This window comes from Exserohilum turcica (assembly GCF_000359705.1).
Source record: "Exserohilum turcica Et28A unplaced genomic scaffold SETTUscaffold_18, whole genome shotgun sequence".
In the NCBI taxonomy this organism is placed as follows: domain Eukaryota; kingdom Fungi; phylum Ascomycota; class Dothideomycetes; order Pleosporales; family Pleosporaceae; genus Exserohilum; species Exserohilum turcicum.
This window is the reverse complement of record NW_007360003.1, coordinates 518,274-541,797: the sequence shown is the minus strand read 5'-3', so window position 1 is coordinate 541,797 and position 23,524 is coordinate 518,274. Positions and strand designations below refer to the sequence as shown.

At 53.5% G+C, this 23,524-nt stretch overlaps 9 protein-coding genes across 9 annotated transcripts; 5 read left to right on the top strand and 4 right to left on the bottom strand.

Annotated features, from left to right (window-relative positions):
- Window positions 1-2,562: 2,562 nt before the first annotated feature.
- On the bottom strand, window positions 2,563-3,945 carry SETTUDRAFT_177081 (uncharacterized protein). The gene is made up of 3 exons (XM_008026476.1): window positions 3,324-3,945; window positions 3,183-3,249; window positions 2,563-3,128 (listed from the first exon to the last, which is right to left on the bottom strand). Exons 1-3 carry the CDS (start codon window positions 3,895-3,897, stop codon window positions 2,798-2,800), a joined length of 972 nt encoding a protein of 323 aa, XP_008024667.1. The 5' UTR covers window positions 3,898-3,945; the 3' UTR covers window positions 2,563-2,797.
- Window positions 3,946-4,944: 999 nt separating this feature from the next.
- Window positions 4,945-6,888, top strand: SETTUDRAFT_168915 (uncharacterized protein). The gene has a single exon (XM_008026475.1). It carries the CDS (start codon window positions 4,983-4,985, stop codon window positions 6,828-6,830), a length of 1,848 nt encoding a protein of 615 aa, XP_008024666.1. The 5' UTR covers window positions 4,945-4,982; the 3' UTR covers window positions 6,831-6,888.
- Window positions 6,889-6,909: 21 nt separating this feature from the next.
- SETTUDRAFT_28091 (uncharacterized protein) lies at window positions 6,910-7,320 on the bottom strand (the record flags this gene model as incomplete). The annotated part of the gene is made up of 1 exon (XM_008026344.1): window positions 6,910-7,320. The coding sequence occupies one exon, from the start codon at window positions 7,318-7,320 to the stop codon at window positions 6,910-6,912; it is 411 nt and encodes a 136-aa protein (XP_008024535.1).
- Window positions 7,321-7,758: 438 nt separating this feature from the next.
- On the top strand, window positions 7,759-8,215 carry SETTUDRAFT_168914 (uncharacterized protein). The gene has a single exon (XM_008026474.1). It carries the CDS (start codon window positions 7,977-7,979, stop codon window positions 8,154-8,156), a length of 180 nt encoding a protein of 59 aa, XP_008024665.1. The 5' UTR covers window positions 7,759-7,976; the 3' UTR covers window positions 8,157-8,215.
- A 517-nt stretch (window positions 8,216-8,732) lies between these two features.
- SETTUDRAFT_150412 (uncharacterized protein) lies at window positions 8,733-9,584 on the top strand (the record flags this gene model as incomplete). Its single annotated transcript, XM_008026473.1, has 1 exon — window positions 8,733-9,584. One exon carries the CDS (start codon window positions 8,733-8,735, stop codon window positions 9,378-9,380), a length of 648 nt encoding a protein of 215 aa, XP_008024664.1. The 3' UTR covers window positions 9,381-9,584.
- Window positions 9,585-10,232: 648 nt separating this feature from the next.
- Window positions 10,233-11,828, bottom strand: SETTUDRAFT_177077 (uncharacterized protein; the record flags this gene model as incomplete). The annotated part of the gene is made up of 3 exons (XM_008026472.1): window positions 10,233-11,370; window positions 11,426-11,554; window positions 11,603-11,828. The coding sequence occupies 3 exons, from the start codon at window positions 11,826-11,828 to the stop codon at window positions 10,460-10,462; spliced, it is 1,266 nt and encodes a 421-aa protein (XP_008024663.1). The 3' UTR covers window positions 10,233-10,459.
- Window positions 11,829-12,901: 1,073 nt separating this feature from the next.
- SETTUDRAFT_47226 (uncharacterized protein) lies at window positions 12,902-17,286 on the top strand (the record flags this gene model as incomplete). Its single annotated transcript, XM_008026374.1, has 4 exons — window positions 12,902-13,838; window positions 13,888-15,348; window positions 15,395-16,307; window positions 16,359-17,286. 4 exons carry the CDS (start codon window positions 12,902-12,904, stop codon window positions 17,284-17,286), a joined length of 4,239 nt encoding a protein of 1,412 aa, XP_008024565.1.
- Window positions 17,287-17,981: 695 nt separating this feature from the next.
- Window positions 17,982-20,285, top strand: SETTUDRAFT_28087 (uncharacterized protein; the record flags this gene model as incomplete). The annotated part of the gene is made up of 3 exons (XM_008026343.1): window positions 17,982-18,301; window positions 18,370-19,050; window positions 19,883-20,285. The coding sequence occupies 3 exons, from the start codon at window positions 17,982-17,984 to the stop codon at window positions 20,283-20,285; spliced, it is 1,404 nt and encodes a 467-aa protein (XP_008024534.1).
- Window positions 20,286-20,517: 232 nt separating this feature from the next.
- SETTUDRAFT_150406 (uncharacterized protein) lies at window positions 20,518-23,412 on the bottom strand (the record flags this gene model as incomplete). Its single annotated transcript, XM_008026471.1, has 1 exon — window positions 20,518-23,412. The coding sequence occupies exon 1, from the start codon at window positions 23,389-23,391 to the stop codon at window positions 20,518-20,520; it is 2,874 nt and encodes a 957-aa protein (XP_008024662.1). The 5' UTR covers window positions 23,392-23,412.
- Between the last annotated feature and the right edge of the window lie 112 nt (window positions 23,413-23,524).

Below are 23,524 nucleotides of genomic sequence, written 5' to 3'. Positions count from 1 at the left end.
TCGCGGCTGAAGCAGCGGCTCGGCGAGATTTCGTACAATAATACTGCCGGGTGCTTCCGCTTCCGCGCTGCGAGGCGCAGGTACTGGTTGCGCTTCTGCTCGCTCATGTGGCCAGGCACGCAGGGCAAGCGGCCACTGGTGCCGGGCCAAGCGCCCCAGTGTTGAGCAGCCCAGGAAGCGCATGTCCTAATGCACATCATTTGTCGACTTTGCATCTAGGCGATCAGAAGACGGATGCCCCTTCATACTTAGCATCAGGGATCGTCTGAGGTTGAGGGCCCAGGGGGGGCGCGTTGGGGCCGGGAGACTCGAGTCAAGACTATCACACTGCAGCCATCGGGCTATATGATGGTGAGTGTGCATAATAATAGGGGATTTATCATCGCGCGGTGGCGTTTGGAGATGAAAAAGACGCAGAAGAAGGTGTAGTGACCAAGCACGGGGGCGAGAGGAGCTGAAGGCAACGAGAGACCGGCAACGCACGCGGGACATGCAGCCCACGTGACGCTTACATAACCGTGCATTTGCCTAGCCATCTGGACCTCCGGGTCGCGCTCTGGCTTTCTTAGCGCCATGGGACCTCTGGCATGACTACGCCTTGAACACGGCGCGTCCTTTCGATGAACATGGCGATCGATCCTCGGCAGGGACATTGCGCGCCATATGATCGTCTCCCGACGGATAGCACCACCTGAGCACAGAGGACATGCGCCCTCTCACGCCCCCCTTTCCACCCAGCAGCAGATAACACACAGCTGGCACGCCCCCAACACACCACTTTTTGCGCCGGCAAGCCACACAGGACGCGTTGCCCCCCGTACTCGCCATCCGCTTTTGACACGGGACGCTAGACTGCTTTGCAACGCCGTTTGACGGCTGGGGAGTACAGCACGGCAAAGCCATGGCCGGCGGCTTCACGCTTCCCCGTTGCCCACACGTGGCTTTGAATCGCTACGCGAAGGCGACCATGGCACGCTCACACGCACAGGCTCGGCAACTCCTCGATGGGCTAAACGCTGTCTTCAATCCTGCCGACATGATGCCGTCCCGTATGGAGTCGTGACTGATTGATGGATGGATGGATGGATAGATGCTGCTAAGAGTAGGTTACATTGCACATGTTCAGCAGCGCGCGCGCACGCGTCCTCAACCCCGGTCGAAAAGACCTTTTCAGGGCACGCGGGCAAGGGCGATAGCCGGAACTTCCGCGTCGTACCGTATGTACATGTACGACTTGACTTGGCATGTCTGGTTCCTGGATGGGTTGACCGGACCGGCGCGGTTGGGTAGCAAGGGAACTCGCCCGTATGCGACTTTATTGGCCCCAAGGGGGAGGCCTAACTCTGACTCGTTCTAGCCATGCAAATGGTTAAATGCGATCAGTCTGGCCTGCAGTTCATGTTGGTGGCAGTGTCGATTGGGCACTGGCGAGACGAGGCTTGCAGCGGATACGACCGCTTGGGAGGGAGGGAGGGGAGGGGGAGGGGCTCGCGCATTTTACCCGTCGAAGGGGCCCGTCTGACTAGTGTATGTGTGTGTGTGAGTGGGTCGCGCGCACTAGCGAATTCACTGCGTGAGCGGTGATCGGCTCCAGGATGGTTGGGGGCTGGTTTTTTTTATTTTATTTTCCGCCGTATTGCTGCCCAGGCAGACACAAGGGATCTAGGCTTTGAGAGCGGGTGTAGGTATGCACGCGCAGGAGATGAGGGGGGGAAGAGTTGTGGGGGAGGGGCGTGGGTTGTGCGTGGAGAAGTATATGTAAAACGATTTCCTAGGGCACGTTTTTTTTTCGGTAGTAAGTATACCTACACTAGCTGTAATGTTATTATTGAACTCTATGGGTAATAGATCTGTGCAGTCCTGGGGGCAGATGTAGTAGAATAAAGTCATGGTGTAATATCATAACATGGCCATCTATATCTGACGTGATATCTATATTCCTACACACTGGCCGACTGGTTCGCACGCATAGACTCTGGAGGGTGGGGGGGGGGAGGGGGGGAAGGCATCCCTACAAACTCTATTTTGTCTCACACAAGAATAGCAAACAAGACGGATGTGTTTGTTCATGCCCCCATTGTACACATTGTGACGGGCCACATAATGTAGCCGTCACGGACGATCTTGAGGAGCGAGTAGTTAGCTGGAAAGGCTGATTTGAGCAATCAATCAAAGATTTATAATGGAGAGGCTAACGGTATTCGCTGTATATTCTCCTTGCCCCCATTGCTAGCAGTGATATATACCGTGTGTGTGTGTGTGTGTGTTTCATTGATCGAATTCCGAATCGGCAATTGTGAAATCAAGGGGATGGGGCGAGGGAAGTTATACAAGTACGCGAGTTTGTTTTGTTGAATATTATATATTCGATGCGTGCTGAAGAGACTTTACGCGGTTCTGATGTTTGACAGATTGTCATGGCAAACAAACAAACAACGAAAAATAATAATAATCCATGTTGGGTGTAAAAAGCAAGAATTGCTGCATTTCCGTCTGGGACTATACTCGAACGACCAGCGGATGCAAAAGGTATATAAAAGTGGCATCATCTTTCATATTAATGCTTCTAGATCTTCACATACATGAATGCGCGCTCGCCTCATTGCCCTTTCGTCCTGAAACCGTTTTTCATGACCGACCTAAAAAGAAGAAGAAAAGAAAAAACAAACTGTTTACAACATTAGCCGGGGAGCCTAAGTGCCACCCTTTATTTCTATAATTACATATAATGTAGGATTGCTCTACCAATAAAAGTTTCTACCGCCCCATTAGCCCGTTAACCCATTAACACTATACATTACTCCTTCTTAGCGTGCTTGATCATGTTTCCCTGCTCGTCGACGAGGCCCTTGGCACGCATCACCTTGAGGGCGTCGTGGATGGGGTCCAGCGATGGCTCGGGCGCCCTGTGCGAGCCAAAGTAGTTGTCGGCCCACGTAAAGTACTGACCGTAATTGACGGTAAAGTACATGTGGTGCAACGTGTGGTGCGCAGGGCTGTTGATGAACTTTTCCGTCCAATGGCCCGAAATCATGTCGCCGTCGTGGATGAAGATGGTCCAGATTTGGACGGCGACGAAGAGGACCAGGTACAGATATCTTTGCATGGGGCAGATGAAGACGAAGATGCTTTTCGCATTTTAGAAAAGGTGTTTTGGCGAGTGGAAGCGGAAGGGTACTCACTGGTATGGCAGAGACTGCACGAAGCCATCAAGCGGGTGGAAAGCCAGCGCAGCCCATGGTGTGGGCACTGCTGTCATTAGCATTGCGATTTAAATACATGATAAGACGAGACGCCAAGCGCAAGCACTGTGCACGACTTACCGATCCATTTGTGGTGTGGCTTGTGGATGTACTTGTAGACACTAGGGTGATGTTCCAGGCGGTGAATCCAGTAGATGGAAAAGTCGTTGAAGGCTATGTACAGAATGGTGGAAACAACTAGCCAAGGCCAGCCATAGTCGCTGGTGTTGGCATACAGCAGGCTCTTGCCGCGGACCTCGGCCAGGAACACGGGGAGAGTCAACAGGTTGATAAAGGGGACGGCCGATAGCGACGAGATGATCTCCTGGCGGACCTGGTTCTTCAAGAAGCGCGGATGGTACTCGAGGCGGCGGTCAAAGACAGAGTAGTAGGACAGGGCGCTGAAAATCAGGTACAGCGAGGTTGCGCCAAGCTGGGTCAGGACGAGGATGGAGACAATCTGGCGATAGACGTTGTCGCGCGCCCATTGAGAGGCACCCGGTGTTGTTATTGTGGTGGTGGTGGCGGCGCCGGCAACGGATGAGGAGAGATCCGAGTAGGAAGAGTTTTTTGTGCCCAAGTCGGCCAGAGGCAATGCCCATGCATAGGCCTTGTCCAGCACAAGCGGATCGAGGAACTCGAGGGCGACGTCCATGGTCGCGAGGAGGGTTATGCAGAGGGCGGAGACGACAGCAGCGGCGGCAACGGCAGCAATGGAGGTGAACAGTGAGGGCGGCAGGAAAGCATGGCTGCAAAAGTCGCTTGCTGGCTGACTGGCCGGGGGCGCGGCGTGGATGGTCCGTACGTGTATCCGTGTCCGAGCTTGGCAGGGGTTGGCAGGTGCAGGTGGGGCGTCGCTCGCTTTGCTTTGTAAGGCGCGCGCACAGGGGAAATCACCAGCAATCGTCCGCAATCTCGCGCTCCACCAGCAATCTCTCTCACACTCGTCCCATCGCATCCCATCGCATCCCGACATCCGTCTTGACTTCATCTGCGTCCGCAGCGACAAGGCCTGCCGCCGGACCGCCGCCCGCCCCGATGACGCCATGTCCGTCCCCGTGGCCGCTGGCGACTCCACCCACGCAATCTATTAGGTGATGCGTGGCCCGGCCTGCTGAGCACCGCGAGCACGAGCACGAGCACGAGCAGTCCACCGCCGCCTCGCCGCCTCGCCGCACGTGACCCACCAGCCGCTGCAGCCGTTTCGTCGTCGCTGAGTTGACGTTGTTCCCGGCACCTGGATCCGCACATCAAAACAACCGCTCCCTCAACAGTGGGTATGTGGGTACACGGCCGTCTCAGCTTCACCCATGGAAACAATGCCATTGGATCTTCTGCTCCAAGGAACGTGACAGCGGCGCCCACGGCCTGTCAAACATCAGACCAGGCTCAGCCCAATATACTGTGGGATCGCAACCAATTTGCCAACCTTCTTGGGGCTTTAAAACATGTCTGCTGCTCAATTCTCTGCAACGTGGTGCATGCTGGACTGCTGGAACCCCGTCACTTCTCTTCATACTTGATTCTCTCTTTTTCCTCTGCAGCTGCGCTGCGTCCTCTCACTACACCATGCTTTTCAACTCGACTGACAACCCGCTGGCCGCCCGTCACATCCAGACGGGCGAAAATGTCCTCTACACAATCGACTACTGGGGTTATGCGATCCGAGACATGCCATGTACAAACGACAAGGGAACCTGCGAATACCTCGATGCCGTCTATGCCGCTCACGAGACGTCCATGATCTTCACTTTCATCATGTGGGCTGTTCTCGGCGCCATCCTGCTTGTGATTATCCTATCTCGACTTGCGCGCCCAAAGAAGCTGGACGGCGCGAGACAGGGCTTTGTATATCGCCTAACAAGACTGGCATCGTCGGCCGTCCGGCGTTATCTCGTGCCCGAGTGTTCAAAGGTATTCAGGTATACTACAAGACTGCAGGTTCTGATTCTCGCGCTATTCTGTGTCTACCTCACAGCCTTCTCCTTCGCCGGTATTACATACAAGACGTGGATTACGCCGATCAAAGGTAGCGATCTGCACAACACGCGGAGTGGTGTCGGTGGCTTCGCCGACCGCGTCGGTGCCTTTGCCTTTGCGCTGACCCCTCTGACTATTGCGCTGTGCACCCGCGATTCGATCCTCAGCATGCTCACGGGCATCCCCTACCAGAGCTTCAACTTCTTGCACCGCTGGACAGGCCGCATCATTCTTGTTCAGTCATTTGTTCACGCCATCATCTGGTCAGTTATCGAAGGAAAGCTTTACCAGCCGCAACCTACTACCTACGTCAAGTGGATCAGTCAAAAGTACATGATTTGGGGTTGCATTGCACAAGGATTCATTACCTTTTTGTTCGTCTTCAGTCTCCGGCCCGTAATCCGCTGGACAGGCTACGAGTTCTTCCGCAAGTCGCACCTTGTTGTTGCCGGCCTTTACATTGGAGCTTGCTGGGGCCATTGGGAAAAGCTGTCGTGCTGGATGATTGCCTCGCTTGCCATTATGGGCATCGACCTTGTTGCCCGAACTGTTCGCACCATTCTGATCCATACGGGCTACAATCAAGGAGGTTTCGGCTTCCGATCTGTGCCAACCACCATGGAGATTTTCAAGGACCCTACAGGAACGATTGTCCGCATGACCTTTTCTCACAAGCACGGCGCATGGGCAATTGGCCAGCACTTCTACCTCACGTTCCCTGCGCTCAACATCTGGCAGTCGCACCCGTTCACGTCAGCGTCAAACCCGAACAGCTCCTCTGCGGTGCAGAACCACACCTACATTATCCGCGCCTGCAAGGGCGAAACGGCCAAACTTGCTGCTCTCGCCGAGGCTGCTGCAAACTGCTACCCGCGCCTCCAAGCTTCTACGCCCGTCATCATGATGGGGCCATACGGCAGCTCCATTGTGAACAACGAGGTGTCCAACATACTCGCAATCGCTGGTGGCACAGGCATCACCTACACACTCCCCGTCATCATCAACGCACTCTCGGACCTATCGCCCGCGCGCAACATTGAACTGGTTTGGACCGTGCGCCACTTGGAGAATCTCGCGTGGATTGCACCCGAACTCGCTTATCTCAAATCTCAGCTCAGCGCAAACCGCGGTGGATCTCGCTTGTGTCGCGATGCAGCGAAAGAGGATGACGCACAAGTTGCCCGTGTACACACACATAAGCGCTTCCGCATCAGCATCTTCGTTACGCGACCTGAGACCAGGAAGCAGCCGTCCCGATTGGATGGCGACAGCGGCAAGGACAAGGACTACGGCGATGGCGGATCCCTGGCAAACGTTTCCTCGATTGACTCGGTGGACACGGATAGCCAGCTTGAAGAACTGTGCAGCGTGTGCCCAAACTTCAGCATCACATGGCTGAACAATGCACGGCCCAACGTGGCGTCTCTAGTCGACACGTTTATGCACGGGACAGTGGACAGCGGCAGGACGCAGGTTGTTGGCTCTGGACCGCCGGACTTGGGCACGCAGATTCGCGGAGCTGTTGCCGCACAGAATGCTCCTGGAAGCGTATGGCGAGGCGACGAGCGCGGTGACGTCGAGTGTGTGTGGGATGACCGCATGGGATAGGCGGTGGTGGACAGAACATGGTTGATTTCGGCTGTAAATATTATCTCGAACGTCGCCCTGTACATGAACAATCGCAGACTCATTTCTTCTGCTTTGCTGCATCTTGATGGCCGTCTTCTTTCAAAATGCGTTGGACCGTGCGCCGGCAAATGGTGGGTTTGTTGTTCTGGCTGTCCCAGAAGCCTGCCTCGCGCGCAAGAGCGTCGATTTTCATCTTGGGGCTTCTTTTCCAGATGCGCAGCAGCAGACGGCGGTCTCTGATGGACAATTTAGGCGGGCGACCTGACCGATGACGCCTGGCTGGGGTGCCTTCGGTTTTCCAGCGCCGAATCACTTTCCGGACGGTGCTTTGCGAGCAGCCAAGCTTGCTTGCGATTTCTGCAGAGCCGCAGCCGCCTGCTGTGTGGGTTGCGATGAAGACGCGCTGGGCTTCGGATAACTGGCGGTGGTGCGCTGGACTGCGCGCGACAGCTTCGCCCGGAGGCGTCATGTTGAGATGCACTTGGTGTTGGGGGAGTGGAGCGACGCGGTAGGGCTAGGCTGGCAACGGCATCTAGACTCGGGATTATATTATTTCCGCGCCATACCTACTTAGCTCGCACCCACAGACCCGCCCGCAACCTTGACCTTGTTCTTGCTCTTGCAAACCCAACGTCGACAACTCGCTCGGCGGCTGTTCCTGGCGTGGACCCTAACTTTTTTCCCTGTACCTGTCTCCAGCACCCAACATTCTGTCCATTAGCGAGAGAGAATGGCTGGCATTTTTTTTCGTGCATCTTCTGTGCGCTCAACGGCTTGCGACCACAACTCGGGAGTCTTGATATGACCTCATCGCCCGCTGCGACGTGCGACTAATCAAAGGTGATAGGCGTTGGTCGCCTCACCCGCACAGTGCGGGGGCAATGCATCTTTTCTGGCCAAACCTCACAGGCCGCGTAGGATTGGATGCGCTTGCATACAGACGAGTTTAATTGCCTCACAGCGACAGTGATAGTCGCAAAGCTGGGGTAGCCGATCCTCACTGGTTTCGCTCTCGTCGAAGATGGCCTACTGCAGCATCCCTGGAAAGGGGCGATAACCGCCTTCGTTGCTATACACGCTGCCTCTCGCAAGGGAAGCTGGCGCCGTGGTTTTGCCAACGGCTCAATGCTTTTGCTTGGGTCCAACGTCGTCATGCCCAGCCGAGACGATAGGGGACCCATTGTTCCATATCCACCACGTCGCATTACCAGCGCTTCGATTGCGGCTGATATCATCGCTCGGGTCACACGGGAGGTTGGTGATGCTCTTCAACTGCGCAGCATCATTGCTGCTGCGTCTACGTAGCTCTAGCCCGCCATGGTATGCATGCTCTCGTAGCCGCAGCAGTTGGGCCTATCCAGCGGCCCCCCGTCCACACCAAACGAACCAGCCACTTCCAACCACCCCTGCCGCTCGCTGCAATCGAAACATTGTCTATTGAGCAGCGCCCTCAGTTGCCCTGTGCAGCTAGACGGACCCGCAAGTTTGGACCCTGGAAAGACGTCACCCGCCAAGATATGATGGCATAGCATCAGCCGCCTTGGTTCAAATACACCAAAGTCGCTTACCACGGCCTCTCACGGAAATATCGCGCCTTGCTCTGCACGCCGAGCTCCATATCCTCGTCGAAGGTAAGCTGCGTTGCGGGTCCCTGATGCCCTGCCTGTACCACACTGCTATACCATGCAAGGAAACGATGGACCTGCCGCTTGTAACACTTGCAAGATGCAGTGTCCCCAGAAGCTCAAACTGACCACAGAAGCTCAAGGGCTTTTCACTCTCGTGCCCGCACTCGCAACTGACACTGTCTCTTTCTAGACTTCAAGGCCAGACTCAAGAAAACGCTCTTAGCAACACACTACCACTATCTCAATCACCACCATGACTGAAAGGCCGTCTCTCATGCCCCCCAACGAGGGCTCGTTTCTCTCCTCTGGCAGCTTCACCCCCGCTGGCCTGACCCCCAACACACGCTCTCAAGCCGAGGCCGCCCTCCTGTCCAACAGCACTGCCCAAACCGACTCTGCAGCCCCAGACCCGCATCTCGTCCCCCTGATGGGCGCCGGCGGCGGCAACGAGCCCTCAGCAGACCACGGCCCCCCCGAGGCCCTGCGAGCCTACACTGGCTACCGGCGTCCGGGCGTCGTGCGCGCCAGCTCAACAAACTACGAGAACGCGCTCAAGCGCGCCCAACAAGCATCCGTGTCGTCGGACTTCTCTGCTGACTCGGAGCTGCCCGACGGCCACACAGTCGCTGCAGGCCATACAGTCGCCTCGCCGCCCTCGCTGTCCGGCCCCTTCCCGGCCCCAGGCCAGGGCGTCGTGCCCCTCAACTACAACTCCCCCGTCGGCATTTCCCACGCCGATTCGGCCTTGCACAAGAAGAGTCGTTCCCGCGGCCTCAGCCTCAGCGGTCTCGCGCAGCAGCAGGGCTGGAGCGAGCAGGACTACAAGCGCATCTATAGTGCTGATCTCATGGACGTCGATCCTAAGAATGCTGCTGGATACAGTTCGGGTCCCAAGGCTTAATTGAGATGCTGATTTTTCCTTGTTGTGTGTCGTTTTGGTCGATGCCGACTCTAAACAGTCATCGTGTACGCTGAGGGGCTCGTCGTGTGTGAGACGAGAGAAGGGCTGTGCAACGGGGAAGTGGTGAGAGACACGAGAGAGCGGGGTTTCAAGGCAGGTGGAAATGCTCCTATGGAAATGCTAATTTCATGTTTACCCTTGTCCACATCGATAAAACTCTCCATATTTATATATATATCCGTGTGTAAAACGGCGTCCGGGGACTCAAAGGAAATAATTTTCCAATTTACAAGCGTCGCGGGCCGACATGTGTCTGTCTACTTGTCTGTCTGTCTGTCTGTGTCTTGCTTCATACGTGACTTTTGTTTTTCTCGGCTATGAGCCGATAAACCTCCTCTCTCTCTCTCCCTTTCCATGCCACGTATGCCAAGAACATGAACATGAACATGAACATGATCATGAATGCCATACATACATAGTAATAGTCTTCAGCACAAACTCCATGCCCAACGCCTCACCAACGCCCTCTAATCATGTGGAAAAGTATTAATTTAAAATCAATCTAGCCTACTTACATACATGCCCATTCGCAAGTGTCCCCTTCCCACAGCACAGAAAGGGGAGAAAGGGGAGAAAGGGAGAAAGGGAGAAAGGGAGAAAGGGAGAGGGGGGAATCTACCAGTGTACAAAGTCTCTCTTTTTTTATGTACAGCACACACACACATACACACACACACACATACATGATGAAAGAAAAGAGAAAGTACCATGATCTATTCGACTTTGTTTTGTTGGAGGGGTGGGTGGAGAATAAACCACTCGATGGATGATGGTGATGGTGGTGATGATGATGATGATGGTAGTGGTAGTGGTGGTGGTGGTGGTGGTGGTGCTAACCGCGACCTTGAAAAACAGCAACAAAGAGAAAAAAAAGAAATAACAGGACACAAGAATGCATGCAATGCATGCCACGACTGATGAGTAAACTAAAGCTATAAGCTGTTGGCGGCTGATAATGCTCGAATTCACCTTTGTCTTATCCCCCTGGTCTTATTGTATACGGGGCATGGCACTATTGCCTAGGAACCCAGATACTTTGTCATCAAGTGGCTCAAGGGACCGAGGAGCAAATAGCGCGAACTCACGTCTCCGCTGCGGCCGAGCCAGACGGCGTAGACGCCGACGAGGAGGGCGAGACTGACGGCGCCGTAGCGGCGGTAGAACCAGAGGCGCAGCTTGATGTGTTCGAGGTGCTTGGCTGCGCGCTGCAAGGCTTGTTGGCGGCGGAGTTCGCTTTCGTGGTGTGCGAGGAGGCGTTCTCCGTCGGCGAGGGTGAGGCGGCGGAGGCTGTCGCTTGTAGGCGAGGATTTGAGCACGCTGTGCGAAGAAATGTGCCACCACTCCCAGCTGTGGAGCGAGGCGGGCGGCAGTTTCTCGTACAGTTCTACGGTGCGGGCAATGTGGAATTCGAGGTCGAATGGCTGGGGGAGTTTACTCAGCACCACGTAGAGAATGTCTTCGTCTTCCTTGTCGATTTCCAGGAGCTCGTCCCGCTTGGAGAGTACGACTGCGGCGAACAGATAGATGGGCATTATGGCGTGTCGGGCGAGGAAAAAGTCAAACAGCCGTGTGATGTTCTTGTAGTCCTGGATGTGGTGGGCGAACATGGTAATGGTGTCGGCCAGCGCAAACGAGGGCTGGCTCTTGGGGAGATGGTCGTATAGAAGCGGGTCGGCAGCGCGCAGTATGGGGCGGAGAAGTTCTAGCTGGGCAATGGCAGGCTCGAGCGACGACAGCATGAAATCGCGGATGCGGAGGAGGCTCAGCCGGGCGACGGCAGCGGGGGCATCGTCGGGGCCGAGGACGAGGAGAAAGACCTGGACAATGTCGTGGTAGCCCTGGAAGTAGCATAGCGAGGGGTGGCGGCGCAGGACGTCGAGGATGACGTGCGAGAGGTCGCGTTTCCGCTGATTGAGCAGCTTCTCTGGTTCTAGGCGCAATCAGCATGTTGGAATGTGGTCGCTGTGGGCATGGCCTTGGCCTACCGTCCCTGGGGTAGAAGACAAAGGCCCGATTGACGTCGAGGGCGACTTGGTGTTCATCCTTGTGCTCGGGAAGGCCTGCCTGGGGTTCCTGTGGCGCGTCTTTCTGCGAGCATCCCAGCAAGAGGGGCCCTTGTACATGTCAGCGAGCAGTATTCCACAGCACGCAGGATGGCCTACAAGCAGCGCGTCGCAGGCTATCGCTGACGAGGCCATACTTGGTCGTTGCTAGTTGGGCGAGGGCGGTGACATCGCCCTTCTCAATGGCGGCGCAAACCAGCGCCTCTTTCTCCTGCTCGGCGGGCGAGAGGACCGCCGCGGGCGGCGTGGCGTGGCGCGAGGGCAGGCTGCTGGAGCTCGAGCTCAGTGAGCGCGGAGGCGAGGCTGAGCGAGAGGGTGAAGCCATGGGCGCGGCGGCATCGCGAGGCGTCGTCGTTTGGTGTTGGATGGTTTCTCCCCCCCCACAGCGCCGCAGCAGCAGACGAGACGAGGGCCTAGCGATGACGTGGAGATGAGCGCCTCGTGTGGCGCAGGAGAGCGCGCGGGCGAGGGTGCAGGGCGAGGCCTAACGTGTCTTTGTCTGTCCGTCGACAAGAATATGGCTTACATGGTGTCTTGTGACGCGTGAGAGCCCCAAGTGCCAGGTGTGCCGTGAGCAGTCGCTCTCTCTGCCGCCCATCGTGCCGAGGCGCTTGGCAGAAGACCCCCACCATGACCCCCACTCCAACATCACCACCACAACCACAACCCCAACCCAACCCCAACGGCACGTGAGACGCCTGCTCTGCTACACTACCACTACCGCCCGTCCCCCATCCATTCACCTCGTCTTCCGCCCATCCCCGCTTCCGTCCGCCGCCGGCCTTGCTAGCTCGTCAGTCGGCGCTGCAGACTAGTACACGGCAGTACTCTCTGCGCGTCGGCTTGCCTACGTCGCATACACAACACCCTGGCCCCGGCCATTCTGTGCGCGAGCTTGCAACCTCCCCCTTGCTTCCGTCCTTCCATTGGGATACAGCCAAGACCGTCTGCCCAGCCAGGTCTCTCTCTATTTCGACAACCCACACGAGGCGCCTACATCCCTGCTGCTCACGTGCCGCCAAAGGCTCGACTCTACACCTGCGCTTCCTGACATACTACGCCGAGGCTGGATCCGCAGGCCGTCCCAGCTGCACTGGACTTGCAGTATTGTGCGATCCAACCCGCATTCTCAGTCACCAAACCTAGTCAATGCGAGACTGCTACGCTATCAATTGCGTCGATTGATCATGCTGTAGTCCTACATCATCTACAAACTAGCCTGCCCCGACAGGCTCCAACATGTCAGAATTATCCACCGACAGTGTGTCTTTGCAGTTCCTCCCTACACCAGCTTGAGGACTTCTTGTCTACGGCTGCGCGACCTCAACGTCACACTTGCCTCGGGGCTACACATACGAACGTCACCACCCAGTCCTCCATTGCATTTGACTACCCATTATGGAGCAAGCCCGCGGTCTGAGGCTTGTCGACGGTGAATGGGTGTCTATGCCTCTCGACGCGTATCACATCATGGCCAACACCCACCAAGATGACACTGAGATGCGAGATGCAGCTCCCAAGCCAATCCTACAGATACCAGAGTACGGTATACTTTCGCAAACCGTCATTGCTACTCCTTTGACTAAGCTCATCCTGCCGGCCAACATACGCCACAAGGATGTGACTGATGTTGTGCTGGTCGGCGAGGACGCTGTACATTTGAAAGAAATCCGTGACTACGGCCATATCCGCCATGTCGCTACCAAGACTGACTTCAACGGCGGCCGCATCATCACCGCCAGAGTGTTTGGAGATCCACGTGAGGTTTCAAACACAAACAGAATTGGCCTTCCTTTGCCCCACCTAAGACACAGGTCACGACAGTCAATGAGCCAAGATGACAACCACTTGCCCCCAGAAGTCGTCCTGCTTACTCTCTCCAACAGAACACTCATGTTCTTGTGTGCCCGCGACACCCAGACGGGCGCCTCTAGCTTTGTCCACAAGTCTGTCAGACTGCCTGCAGGGAGTTCACGGTTTGATCGACTTGGCGCCTTTCTCGCCGTCGACTTCAAGTGCCGCGCAATAGCTGTAGCAGCGCATGAAGGCCGCTTTATCCTATACAAGACCAAATCCATGGAAAGGTGGAGAAAGGAGGTCAAGGAGCGCGGTAGCATGATAACGCCTATAGAAGATGAGCGCATCATATCAGTCCAGGGGCAGATTATGCACATGGATTTTCTTTCGTCTGGAGGCGGACATGATGACTACCACGTCGTCCTCCTTCTTGTAATCGTCCTGGATGGAAAGACAAGGCTTTCTTGCTTCGATTGGGACTGTAGACAGGATTTAAGCAAGGCAACTGCGCGCACAGAGCGATACTTTGTTCAATACGGTGAGCTTTTGTTTATGCATTCTTTTGCTGCTACAACTAACTCACTCAGAGGACACTATGCCTTCACTCCTGATCCCTCTGCGGCGTAGTCCCGATTTCTTCTTAGTTTTCGACGAGCACATCTCCGTGTATAAAAACATCCTTTCTGGAGATCCAGCACGAACATTAGTGCCCATTGATCCGGGAATACTCCTTCCCCTCCTACCGGGTGACAGCAAGTCTAGACCGAAATGGACAGCGTGGGACAAGACACTGCGCAACCCCGACTATCCAAAAGAGGCCTTCTACCTTGCGAGAGAGGATGGGCGCATCGTTTATCTTGTCCGAGGCCCAGCTGGGACAGTAGAAATAAATGAGGTCGGCGAATGGTCACATCGTCTTGGCGCTGCTTTTGCATGCTTGAGCGTCGACAACTCTGAAGCCTCGCAACAGTACCCGGATTTCCTGATTGCGGGTGGCGCGAGCAACGACGGACTGCTGTGCAAGGTTGGACCATGGCCCATTGAATACTCCTATACTGAAAATGGAATGAACTCATTTTCCTTTATCGATTCATTGCCCGATTGGACGCCTCTTACCGACCTCGCAGTCACCAAACTGTCCAGTCCACGGGCTCCAGAGGAACGCCAGCGCGCTTCCATTTTTGTCGCCAACGGCAATACTCCACATGGCGAAATATCAGAGCTCAGACATGGAGTGCAAGCCCTGGTGGATGACAGCTTCAGTGGTGTCAATGGCTGTGCTGGCATATGGGTTGTTGATCACGGTAGCCATGTTGTTGAAATCGAAGGCACAATAACAAGACAGCACTATGCAATACTTGCAATAACCCTGCCACCAGAGACTCTCGTGATCCGCGTGGTTCGAACACAACCAGAGAGCGATACAGACTTTTCGGGCGCGTGGGAGCTAGGTTCGTGGGACAAGTTCCAAACACCCAGTAATGACGACCCGCTGGAGGATAGCCTCGTGAGGGATGAAGAAACCATATGTGCCTGTCCTTGGACTGACGAGATGTCGATCCAAATTACAAGGCAAGAAGCTCGCACCCTTCTCCGACCGACACTGCGCCAAGTAGACGCGTTGTCATTCAATACGTCGCTTTTACTGGCTGCTTCTCGCTCTGCGTGTCCATTCATCGCAGTTGTTTTCCGCGAAGGAGGGAGCACATACTTGGAGATTGTACGGATATCGAGTGGCGGCACCTTTGAGAAGACGGGCAATTTCCGCCAGCAGCTGCTCTACGACCCTACTTGTGTGGAAATTTTGGAGATTGGTGGCACCCCACACGTGTTTGTCAGTACATTTGACTCTAAGATCATAATCTTGAAACACCAGGATGGCCAGACGTCTTTGGTCATGGAAGACTCTTGGCATCACGATTTGCCCAATGGTTCCCAGAAGCTATGTGAGAGTGCCGCAGTCTTGCGTTCGAACGGCCAACAGATGCTAGTCTGTGGAATGCGGGACGGTACCCTTCTAAGCTCTTCGTTTGAGGTAGGAGGGCAAGGTAAGCTTGAACAAAGAGAAGTCGAATTGTCACTGACGTCGAGTAGGCATTTCTTCATTCTCTTGGAGGTCTACCCATATGGGCACCACTCCAGCCAAAGTCACTCGTAGTGAGACTGATCCTTCGTCTGCGTTTGTCTCGTGCGGCTCAGATTTCTGTCGGGTGCGATGTCCAAAAGACCAGTCATCGTCTCTGAAGATTGACTCCATATGGTTCACCGACCGTACTCACCCTGAGTATAACCAATCCCCAGTATCAGCTGTGTATCAGTTACCTCTGCTCCCGGAATTGGATAGCATTGGAAGGAACATCGGGGGCTTCCTATTCGTCGTCGCTGGTGACCGTCTCCTTTTCTCCCAACTTGACTCGGACGTGAGATGGCCAGGCAGTGATACAGCTATTCCGTCCGTATGCGATTCGAGAATGGTCCCACGAAAGCTCATTACAGGCGCTAAACCTACAAATATACTGTATATGCAAAGGCTACGACGCGTTCTCGTTTCCACCATGGAAGCAAAGGAAAGCCGTGCGCCACCACATGGTGAACGGGTCTTGCACTCGTCAATCAAGTTACTCGAAGTCCGGGATGACAGGTCCACAATAGACACGGATATCAAGCAGGAAGAAGAAGAAATGCTTCCCCAACGGCTGGTTGTTGCACAATTCTCTCTTCAAAACGCGGAAAGAGTGTACTCCATTGTTGAATGGCAGTTTGTCAACCAGCAAGATAGAAAATACTCTCTCATCATCGTTGGTACAGGGGTCCAAGTGGGGCCAACTCAGCAAACCGGGAGGAGACTGATATTCAATACCGGAAAGTCCGGCTCCAAACTAGAGCTGCAGAAGCAATCCACATATGACCAGCCCGTCTATAGCATTGCATTGTGGGACAACAAAACAACGATCAGTATCATTGGAAAAACGTTGTCCATGGATCAGTTTGATGAGCAGGACGGAAGGTGTGTACATACTTTGTTGCTCTGTGGCAGTGACTGACTAGATTACTGTAGGTGGTCTCAACGTGGAAAAGCAGACCTTCATTCACCGGGTATACACATATCAGTGTGTCGTCCTTTCGTCTACGTATCAACGCTACAGCACTCTCACATTTGCTTCAAGGTAGTGAGTGGACTACGCCCGGGTACTGTTGAATTTGTTCCATTTTTTTCGGATAGTGGTGTGCGCAACTGCTCACGGCATCTCGTCATGCATGTGCAGAGTGCGAACGACGAAGACCACAGCGATCATTTTGTCCTAGTCACAGACAAGAAGAGTAGCTCGGTAATAGGCCTCTTTCAGCCACTCGAACATACGTACAACAACGCGTCAACCACGCTGTTCGAGGCATGTCTCTCCCATACCGTGGTGCGCATCGATCGCGGCAATATTCGCACGCCCTGGCGTCGAGCAAATCCCAATGGTACGATCACAGGTGTGCTTGCTGACGATATCATTGGTGCCTGTACCGATGGAACCATTTTCGCCTTTTCCATTCTCTCCCAGCCGGCGCGCCATCTTTTGCGCCTGATTCAAAATCTCATCGAAGTAAAAAATGCACGCTCAAGTGTACATAAGCACGAAACTGTCAAGCTGCACAGCGGCGGTATCTTCCAAATTCTCATTTCTACCGCTCCAGAAACTCAAAACAGCGACGTAATGATTAGAGATGTTGATCCACGGCACCTGGAACGCTCATCGCAACGCGGACCCAAGCATAAGCATATCGATGGTGATTTGCTGAAGAGGTGGTTAAGCGACAGTGGTGACGTTGAGAGTCTGGTTTGCGATGGCGCTGATGCCGAGATTGGTGCTTTGTTCAGGAAATTGGCACTGCATGTTGATGGAAGCTGGGTTGACAGAGATGCGGATATCCAGGGAGCTCGTTTATACGAGCACGTGAGGACATGGATGCAGCATGTGCTGATGCCTGTGCTCTGAAAAATTCAATGTACAAGACGAGGCGGGAGGTGGAGTAGAGCCATGTGTATATGGACCGAATTGAATACTGTGCTGTAGTATAGTGCACGTGACTAAGCTTCAGACAGTATCTATACAAGATAACTGCGATAGGTAGAAAGAATCCAACCACCCCTCTCTCTCACTCCGACAACCTTATCCCAGCTATTATTCTATCTACTTCTTCTTGCCTACCTGCCGATTGTGCATCAAAAGCCTTGTTCTCTGACTTCTTTCATGCTGCGGTAACCCCATTGCTGCCGCAATACCTTTCGCCAAAATTTGACTTGTGTAGTACATTCTGCATTCTTTAAAGTACATAACTGAACACTTTGCACGAGACAGCGGGCTACAGGTGTGTCCATATATCTGCATCCGCAAAAAGATGAAAGTGAAAGAAAACCCGAAACAGTGACGACTCATGGCATGTACAGCACTTCCTTCTAAACGTGATTTTGCAGTAGTAGCGTTTTCTGCAAATTCCTAAATCTCTTCGCACAAATACATGGATGCTGTTTCCTTGGACTGAGCAGGTGCCATCCGCTTTGTGTATAATTTTCTCGAATATTTGCTTTGAGGGTTGGTCGTTGTAACCTCACGGTCCCTCTACATCTGGGGGTATTATTATTATACGAATAGATCTGGAGGTATAGAAGTAGGGCATTTCGGCAATCTTTATGGAGAATAGAGGTTTACCGGTATTGCCGCTGTCACCGCCGTTATCACCGCCACCTCCATTACCACCACCGCCTCCACCTCCTCCGCCTCCCCGACCTGTTCTACCTCCTCCGCCTCCTCCTCCACCACCTGTTCTACCTACTCTTCCGCCTCGTCGCCCCCCTACTCTTCCGCCGGAACTGCTGCGTCTCTTCAATCCACAGGCGCCGCACCAGGAAATTATACTCCCACCTGGTACCTACAAGTACCGTCCAGAAGTACAAGCCAAATTCGACCGCACAGAGCTATGGCTTTCCAAAATCCACCCATACACCTTTGAGTAAACACATCCACACTACTCCCACTTCCCCAAATTCACCCCACCACTAACGCCACTAAAAAACACAGCGAGGCACAAGCCCGTTCCCAACGCTCAAGCGTCTACAAAGGCACCGAGTCCTCCATCGGCACCCTAAACGACGACTACAACTACACGTACGAGTACAACTGGCAGGACGAAGATGAGGAGGGCAACTTTGACCTTCTCGACCACTTCTTCCTGCACGAGGCAAAGTGGTATCCGTACAGCACCGAGTGCAGTCCTGATATCGAGGCGCTGGCACAGGATATCTGGGCTGGACGGGTGGCTTTGGATATGAAATTGCAGGGTTTTGCGGCGGAATTATTGCGGTTTCCGTCGTTTATGCTCGCGGCGGAGAATGCGAAGAGGGAGAGGGTGGCGAGAGAGGCGAGAGAGGCGAGGAGGGAAGAGGAAGAAGATGAAGAGCGCGAGGAAGAGGAAGAAGAGGGAATAGTGACTGGATTTAAAGGAGAAGGAGAAGGAGAAGGAGAAGAAGAAGACAACGAAGAAGAGGAAAAAAGCCCCAACATGCCATCCCAAGCCACACTGGAATCCCCCAAACCCTTGGCCAAATACAATTCCGAATCGGATTCTGAACGCGAACCTTGCTACTGCGAGTGCTGCGAAGCCGAGGACGCATGGACGGGCGAATGGCGCGGCTCCAGAAAGTGTCTGTACGGATGGGAAAATGTGTGCTTCGAGCATGCTGGTGCGAGTCCTGTGCAGAGGTACCGGGGAAGCACGAAGAGGAGTTGGGAATGAGGGTTCCGATACGCTGCACGGATGGAGTAGTCCGTCTGATTTTGAGTTTGTGCTCGGTTTGTGGGATCATGTGGAGAGGTGTCATGGTGTGTGTGATGAGAGAGTAGAGGGGGAGAGGTGTGCTAGCGATACCGAGGCGCGACTTTACTAGATGATGATGGTGTGAAAAAAAGAAAAGCGAGAGTTTTCTGTATGATTCGTTACACTGAATATCCATGAACAGAAAAAAAAATTGTATTAATCCGCTTTACCAAGACAACACTCCCCCTCCCCCTTAATAACGCCTCCTTCGAACTCTTCCTCCTTCATTCCTACCAAGAATCCTCTCCTCCAAATCCAAATCCACATCGTATGGTCTGACTTGTAATCGTCTTGCCCCTCACCGCTTAACACATTGATAAAGTATCGCATTCTACGCGTCCTCAGCGCTTCGAGTGCGCGTGGGTACTGACTGGTACACAAGTTCTGCGCGTCTTGAAGTGTCTTTGCTGCATCGTACGTATACCTTTCTTCCCTCCCTTCTCTTGCACCCTTTTTTTTTCTCTTCTTCTCACAGCCTGGAAGTAAAGAAGCAGACAGAGGATTTAGACATGGGGAGTGAGCTAATAGAAACGACACGACTTCTGCATCCATATACAAAACAATCTGATCTATTCTATGTATGTCGTAATGTAGTCATTATTTCTTTGCTTCCTCCTGCACAGGGGGGATTCTTGCTGCGAGAGATGGAAAAAAAAGGAAAATACTCTACGTTTCACATATCCTCAATCTTCTTGTCAACGGCTACACAGTCGACAGCTTTACCTGGAATGAGTTTATCCAGCAACTTGCTCTTCGCAACAAACTTACCGACGCCTTTGCCATATGCGAAGAATACCTGATGCCACGCTTCCCTAGCTGGCGCGACCTTCACCCGGGATACCGGCGCAAAAACCTCGTGGGCTACCAATGGATGGAACTCCGCCACTACGATGTCAAGAAGAACGTTGTAATGCCTCGTTACAAGACCCTAGTCGTGCTAGCCAGGGCTTACGGCCAAACGAAGCGCGACGAGAACGACGGCATTGGTTACGACGCCGATCAGCAGGCCTGGATGCGGGAAATTCTCGAACGTACTGCGCCCTTGACTGTCAGGGCTATCGAGACAATGCCGCGCACCTACGATCGCTTGCAGGAGACTTTCTTCAATACCATGTTGTAAGTCTTGCTTACCGCCTTGCGTCATGATACTTGTATCTAGTGTAGTATATTGAAACAAAATAAACACTTCTCTCATCTACAAACTTTTCCTTCACTATCTTGTCTTGTATCGTTGCGTTGTGTTTCCCCCCCCCCCCCCAGTCTCTCTTCTATCGGAGCAAGAGCTACGGGAATGTGCAATCCATGTGTTTTTTACATCACACCAATCCTTTGACGCCATTTGAATTCCACGTTCAAAAGGTCCGCTGTGCTTCTTGCACGGCTTCGGGGCCGGGTTGTGCCAGCAAACTACGAATGAAAATGCGAGCCGGATTGGCCAGTATGTGGCGGCGATTGCTGGAAATTTGAGACTCTTGGAAGTACCTATGAACTGCAGGATCGAGTAGGGAGTCCAATTCGGAATCTGGTGCAGTTTGATGCACGGCTTGATGGAAGGTCTTTGTTAGTCTGCCAGCTGAAGAGCGCGCCAGCTCCCAGAGTTTGGCTACTTCTGTGTAATTGCCTGCTTTGTAACGGGCTTCCATCATTGTCGTGATGAGCGTCAGAGGAGAAATATAGTTGTCGGAGTCTGGTGCTGACGCTTCGGCCTTTTCAAAGTACTTCTCACAAATCTTGAGTGCAGACCGAGCAGTGTACAACGAGATGACGAGGCCGAGATAAGACTGCGGAACAGCGCCATAGTTATGGGTATCCATGATCCTTTCGTGCCGAGGCTGCTGATGAGCAATATCTTCGCCCATGCTCGAGGTAAGTATTTCCTCAAGAGCTTCTTCTACTCTTCGCAATCGGTGGTTCGCGCTTCTCTTCGCCACCGTTCGAAGATCGTCTGCACCCAGTGCACGTATTGAAGCTTCACGAGAGCTCTTGGTTTGAGGAACGTTGCGTTCCATCATTCTCTCATAAGCACTAAGCGCTTGGTCGATCTGGCCCTCCCTTAGGAAACCAGTAATGACAACGGCGTAGTGTAATGCGTGGACCCGCATGCCATGTTCCGGCATAGTGACCCTCAGAATCTTATACGCAGCGTTTGTCTGCTTCACTTCGATTAGTGCTCGCATCAAACTGCCGTATGTCCAGCTATCCAGAGGAATGTTGTTTTCGATCATCTGCCTGTAGCGCTGTCTGCTCCCTGCCAGATCACTGTTGAGGGCATATTGCTGGATCAACAGATTCCAGGTGTGAGTCAGAGGATGCCCATAGAGAGTTCCTTCATTCCAACTCTTAAGCATGCCGCCGGCGATGGCATCGGCTCCTTCCGGATCACCCGCATTCAAAAATGCATGTACGTAACCCGACCTTGCTCGCACATCAGTGTCCAAGTGCAGCCCAAACTGCTTGGCTCGTGAAAATAGTGTTTCGAAAGCTTCGACATCGCCTCGTTGAGCGCAGAAGTCGAGTAGAGGCCCAAAGGTCTTCTCATCCGGCACAAGGCCATATTCCATGCAGTTGTTGAAGCACTCCAGAGCTCCATCAAGATCGTCTGCACGTACATATGCAAGCAGCAAGATGTTCCAGCATGCGATATCTGGAACCATGTTGTACTCTGTGTGTATGCGATTGAACTGTCTGATTGTCCCCTCGACGTCTGCACGCCGTGCATTGACATATGGAAGTGCAGAGAGGACTTGGAGGCTGACCTCATCTTTGTAGTTTTCCTCAAGTTCCTTGATGTATTGGTTGACCTTTTCTTCGTCACCAGCAATGGCATGTGCTTGAATGAGCTGTTTGAGCAGCCCAGGTCGTAGCGGCCGCACAGGATAAAAGGTACGTAGATCCTGGATGAACTCTTCAACACGCCGCCAGCCACCCATTCGACTGTATTGATGAATCAAGTTTCTGACCAAGTTCTCCGATGGCCTTGTTTCCGAAGTAGCCTTTGGATCATCCACATACCGGCTTCGATATCGTAGGTATAGCTCCAACCAGATTTTTCTTTGATTGGTGTATTCTTGATAACGCGGGAGCTCCAGCATTCGCTTGATGGCATACTCGTAGCAGGCCGGGGTGGGAAGGTTCAAGGAGTGAAGATCGTCAAACAATTTGACAAAAAAGTCCCAAATAAAGTCTTCGTCGGGAGTTTGCGTGTCGAGAACTTTATCCATTACATGCGGAACGAAAGTCATGATGAAGCAGGCCAAATCTCGCTCCATTTGAGGAGAAGACGTAAGTTCATGCTGGAATTCTCGGACATGTCTAAAAAAAGACTGAAGATGCTCTAGCAGTTCGGGCAACTGGGCTACACCATGCCACAACTCGGGTAGCGTGTTTCCTTGACGTATCGCTGGATATGTAGATTGTCCATGCACGCCTCGACTTCGCCGTAGGAATAATCTGAAAACACGAAAGGTAAGATCCCATTGCTCGTCCGCTACTGTCCGTTGAAGAATGGCATCGATGCCGATATGTAGCGTCTTGAATTTAACGGAAGGGTCCATGTCCTCCAACAACTTAATGGCTGGGCCAATCATCCTAAGCGCAACGTATGCTCTCACGGCCGCTCGGTACGAGGACGAATAACGAGCTTTTAGTGGCATTTCATTAAAAACCTGAAGCACGCGACCCGGGACTATTGTATCCATGTCTCGGGCAAGGATATCCAAGAGATGACACCGTATATCGGGTTGCGCCATCAATTGATCCTCGGGAATAGACGTGTACAGCTGCCATGCTACTTCTTGCTTTCCGGGTATCGTGTGGCGTGCAATTTTCTTCAGTTCCTTGGCAGCATCAGATCGTGCAGCCAATCTCGCAGCCTCTTTTCTAGCCTGTTCCACCGCATCTGCGTCCGTGTTGTCCCCGTTATGCAGGATTTGTGGTCGAAGCGTAGAGAAGTGGCGTGCACCGGTCGTCGTATGGAGAAGTCGTCGCTTGGGTTCTGAGGCTCCGCATTTATCTACGGATAGGCTTCTGAGGAGGGCAAGCGTCTTGTCTGGATACAGGAAGTCGAGGAGTATGTTCTCGTTGGTTCTCGTACTTGAGGAAGGTGAGCGTTCGGCCACTCCATGATCAGTGTTGTCGCTTGTGTTTCCGGGAATCGAAGATGCGGCCTCTGACCCTTGCAGGCTCAAATCGCAGGCTGCATGGTACCACACAGCAGAATGGAGCATGCGCCGACTGCGTAGACATTGCTTTTGTGCGCGGAACAGCTGGCGCCCGCCGGATTCGAGGCATGTCGAAGCACGCTCGAGCATTACCTGGGCCTGTGGAAGCGCAGATGATGCCAGTGCAAATTACCGAGAA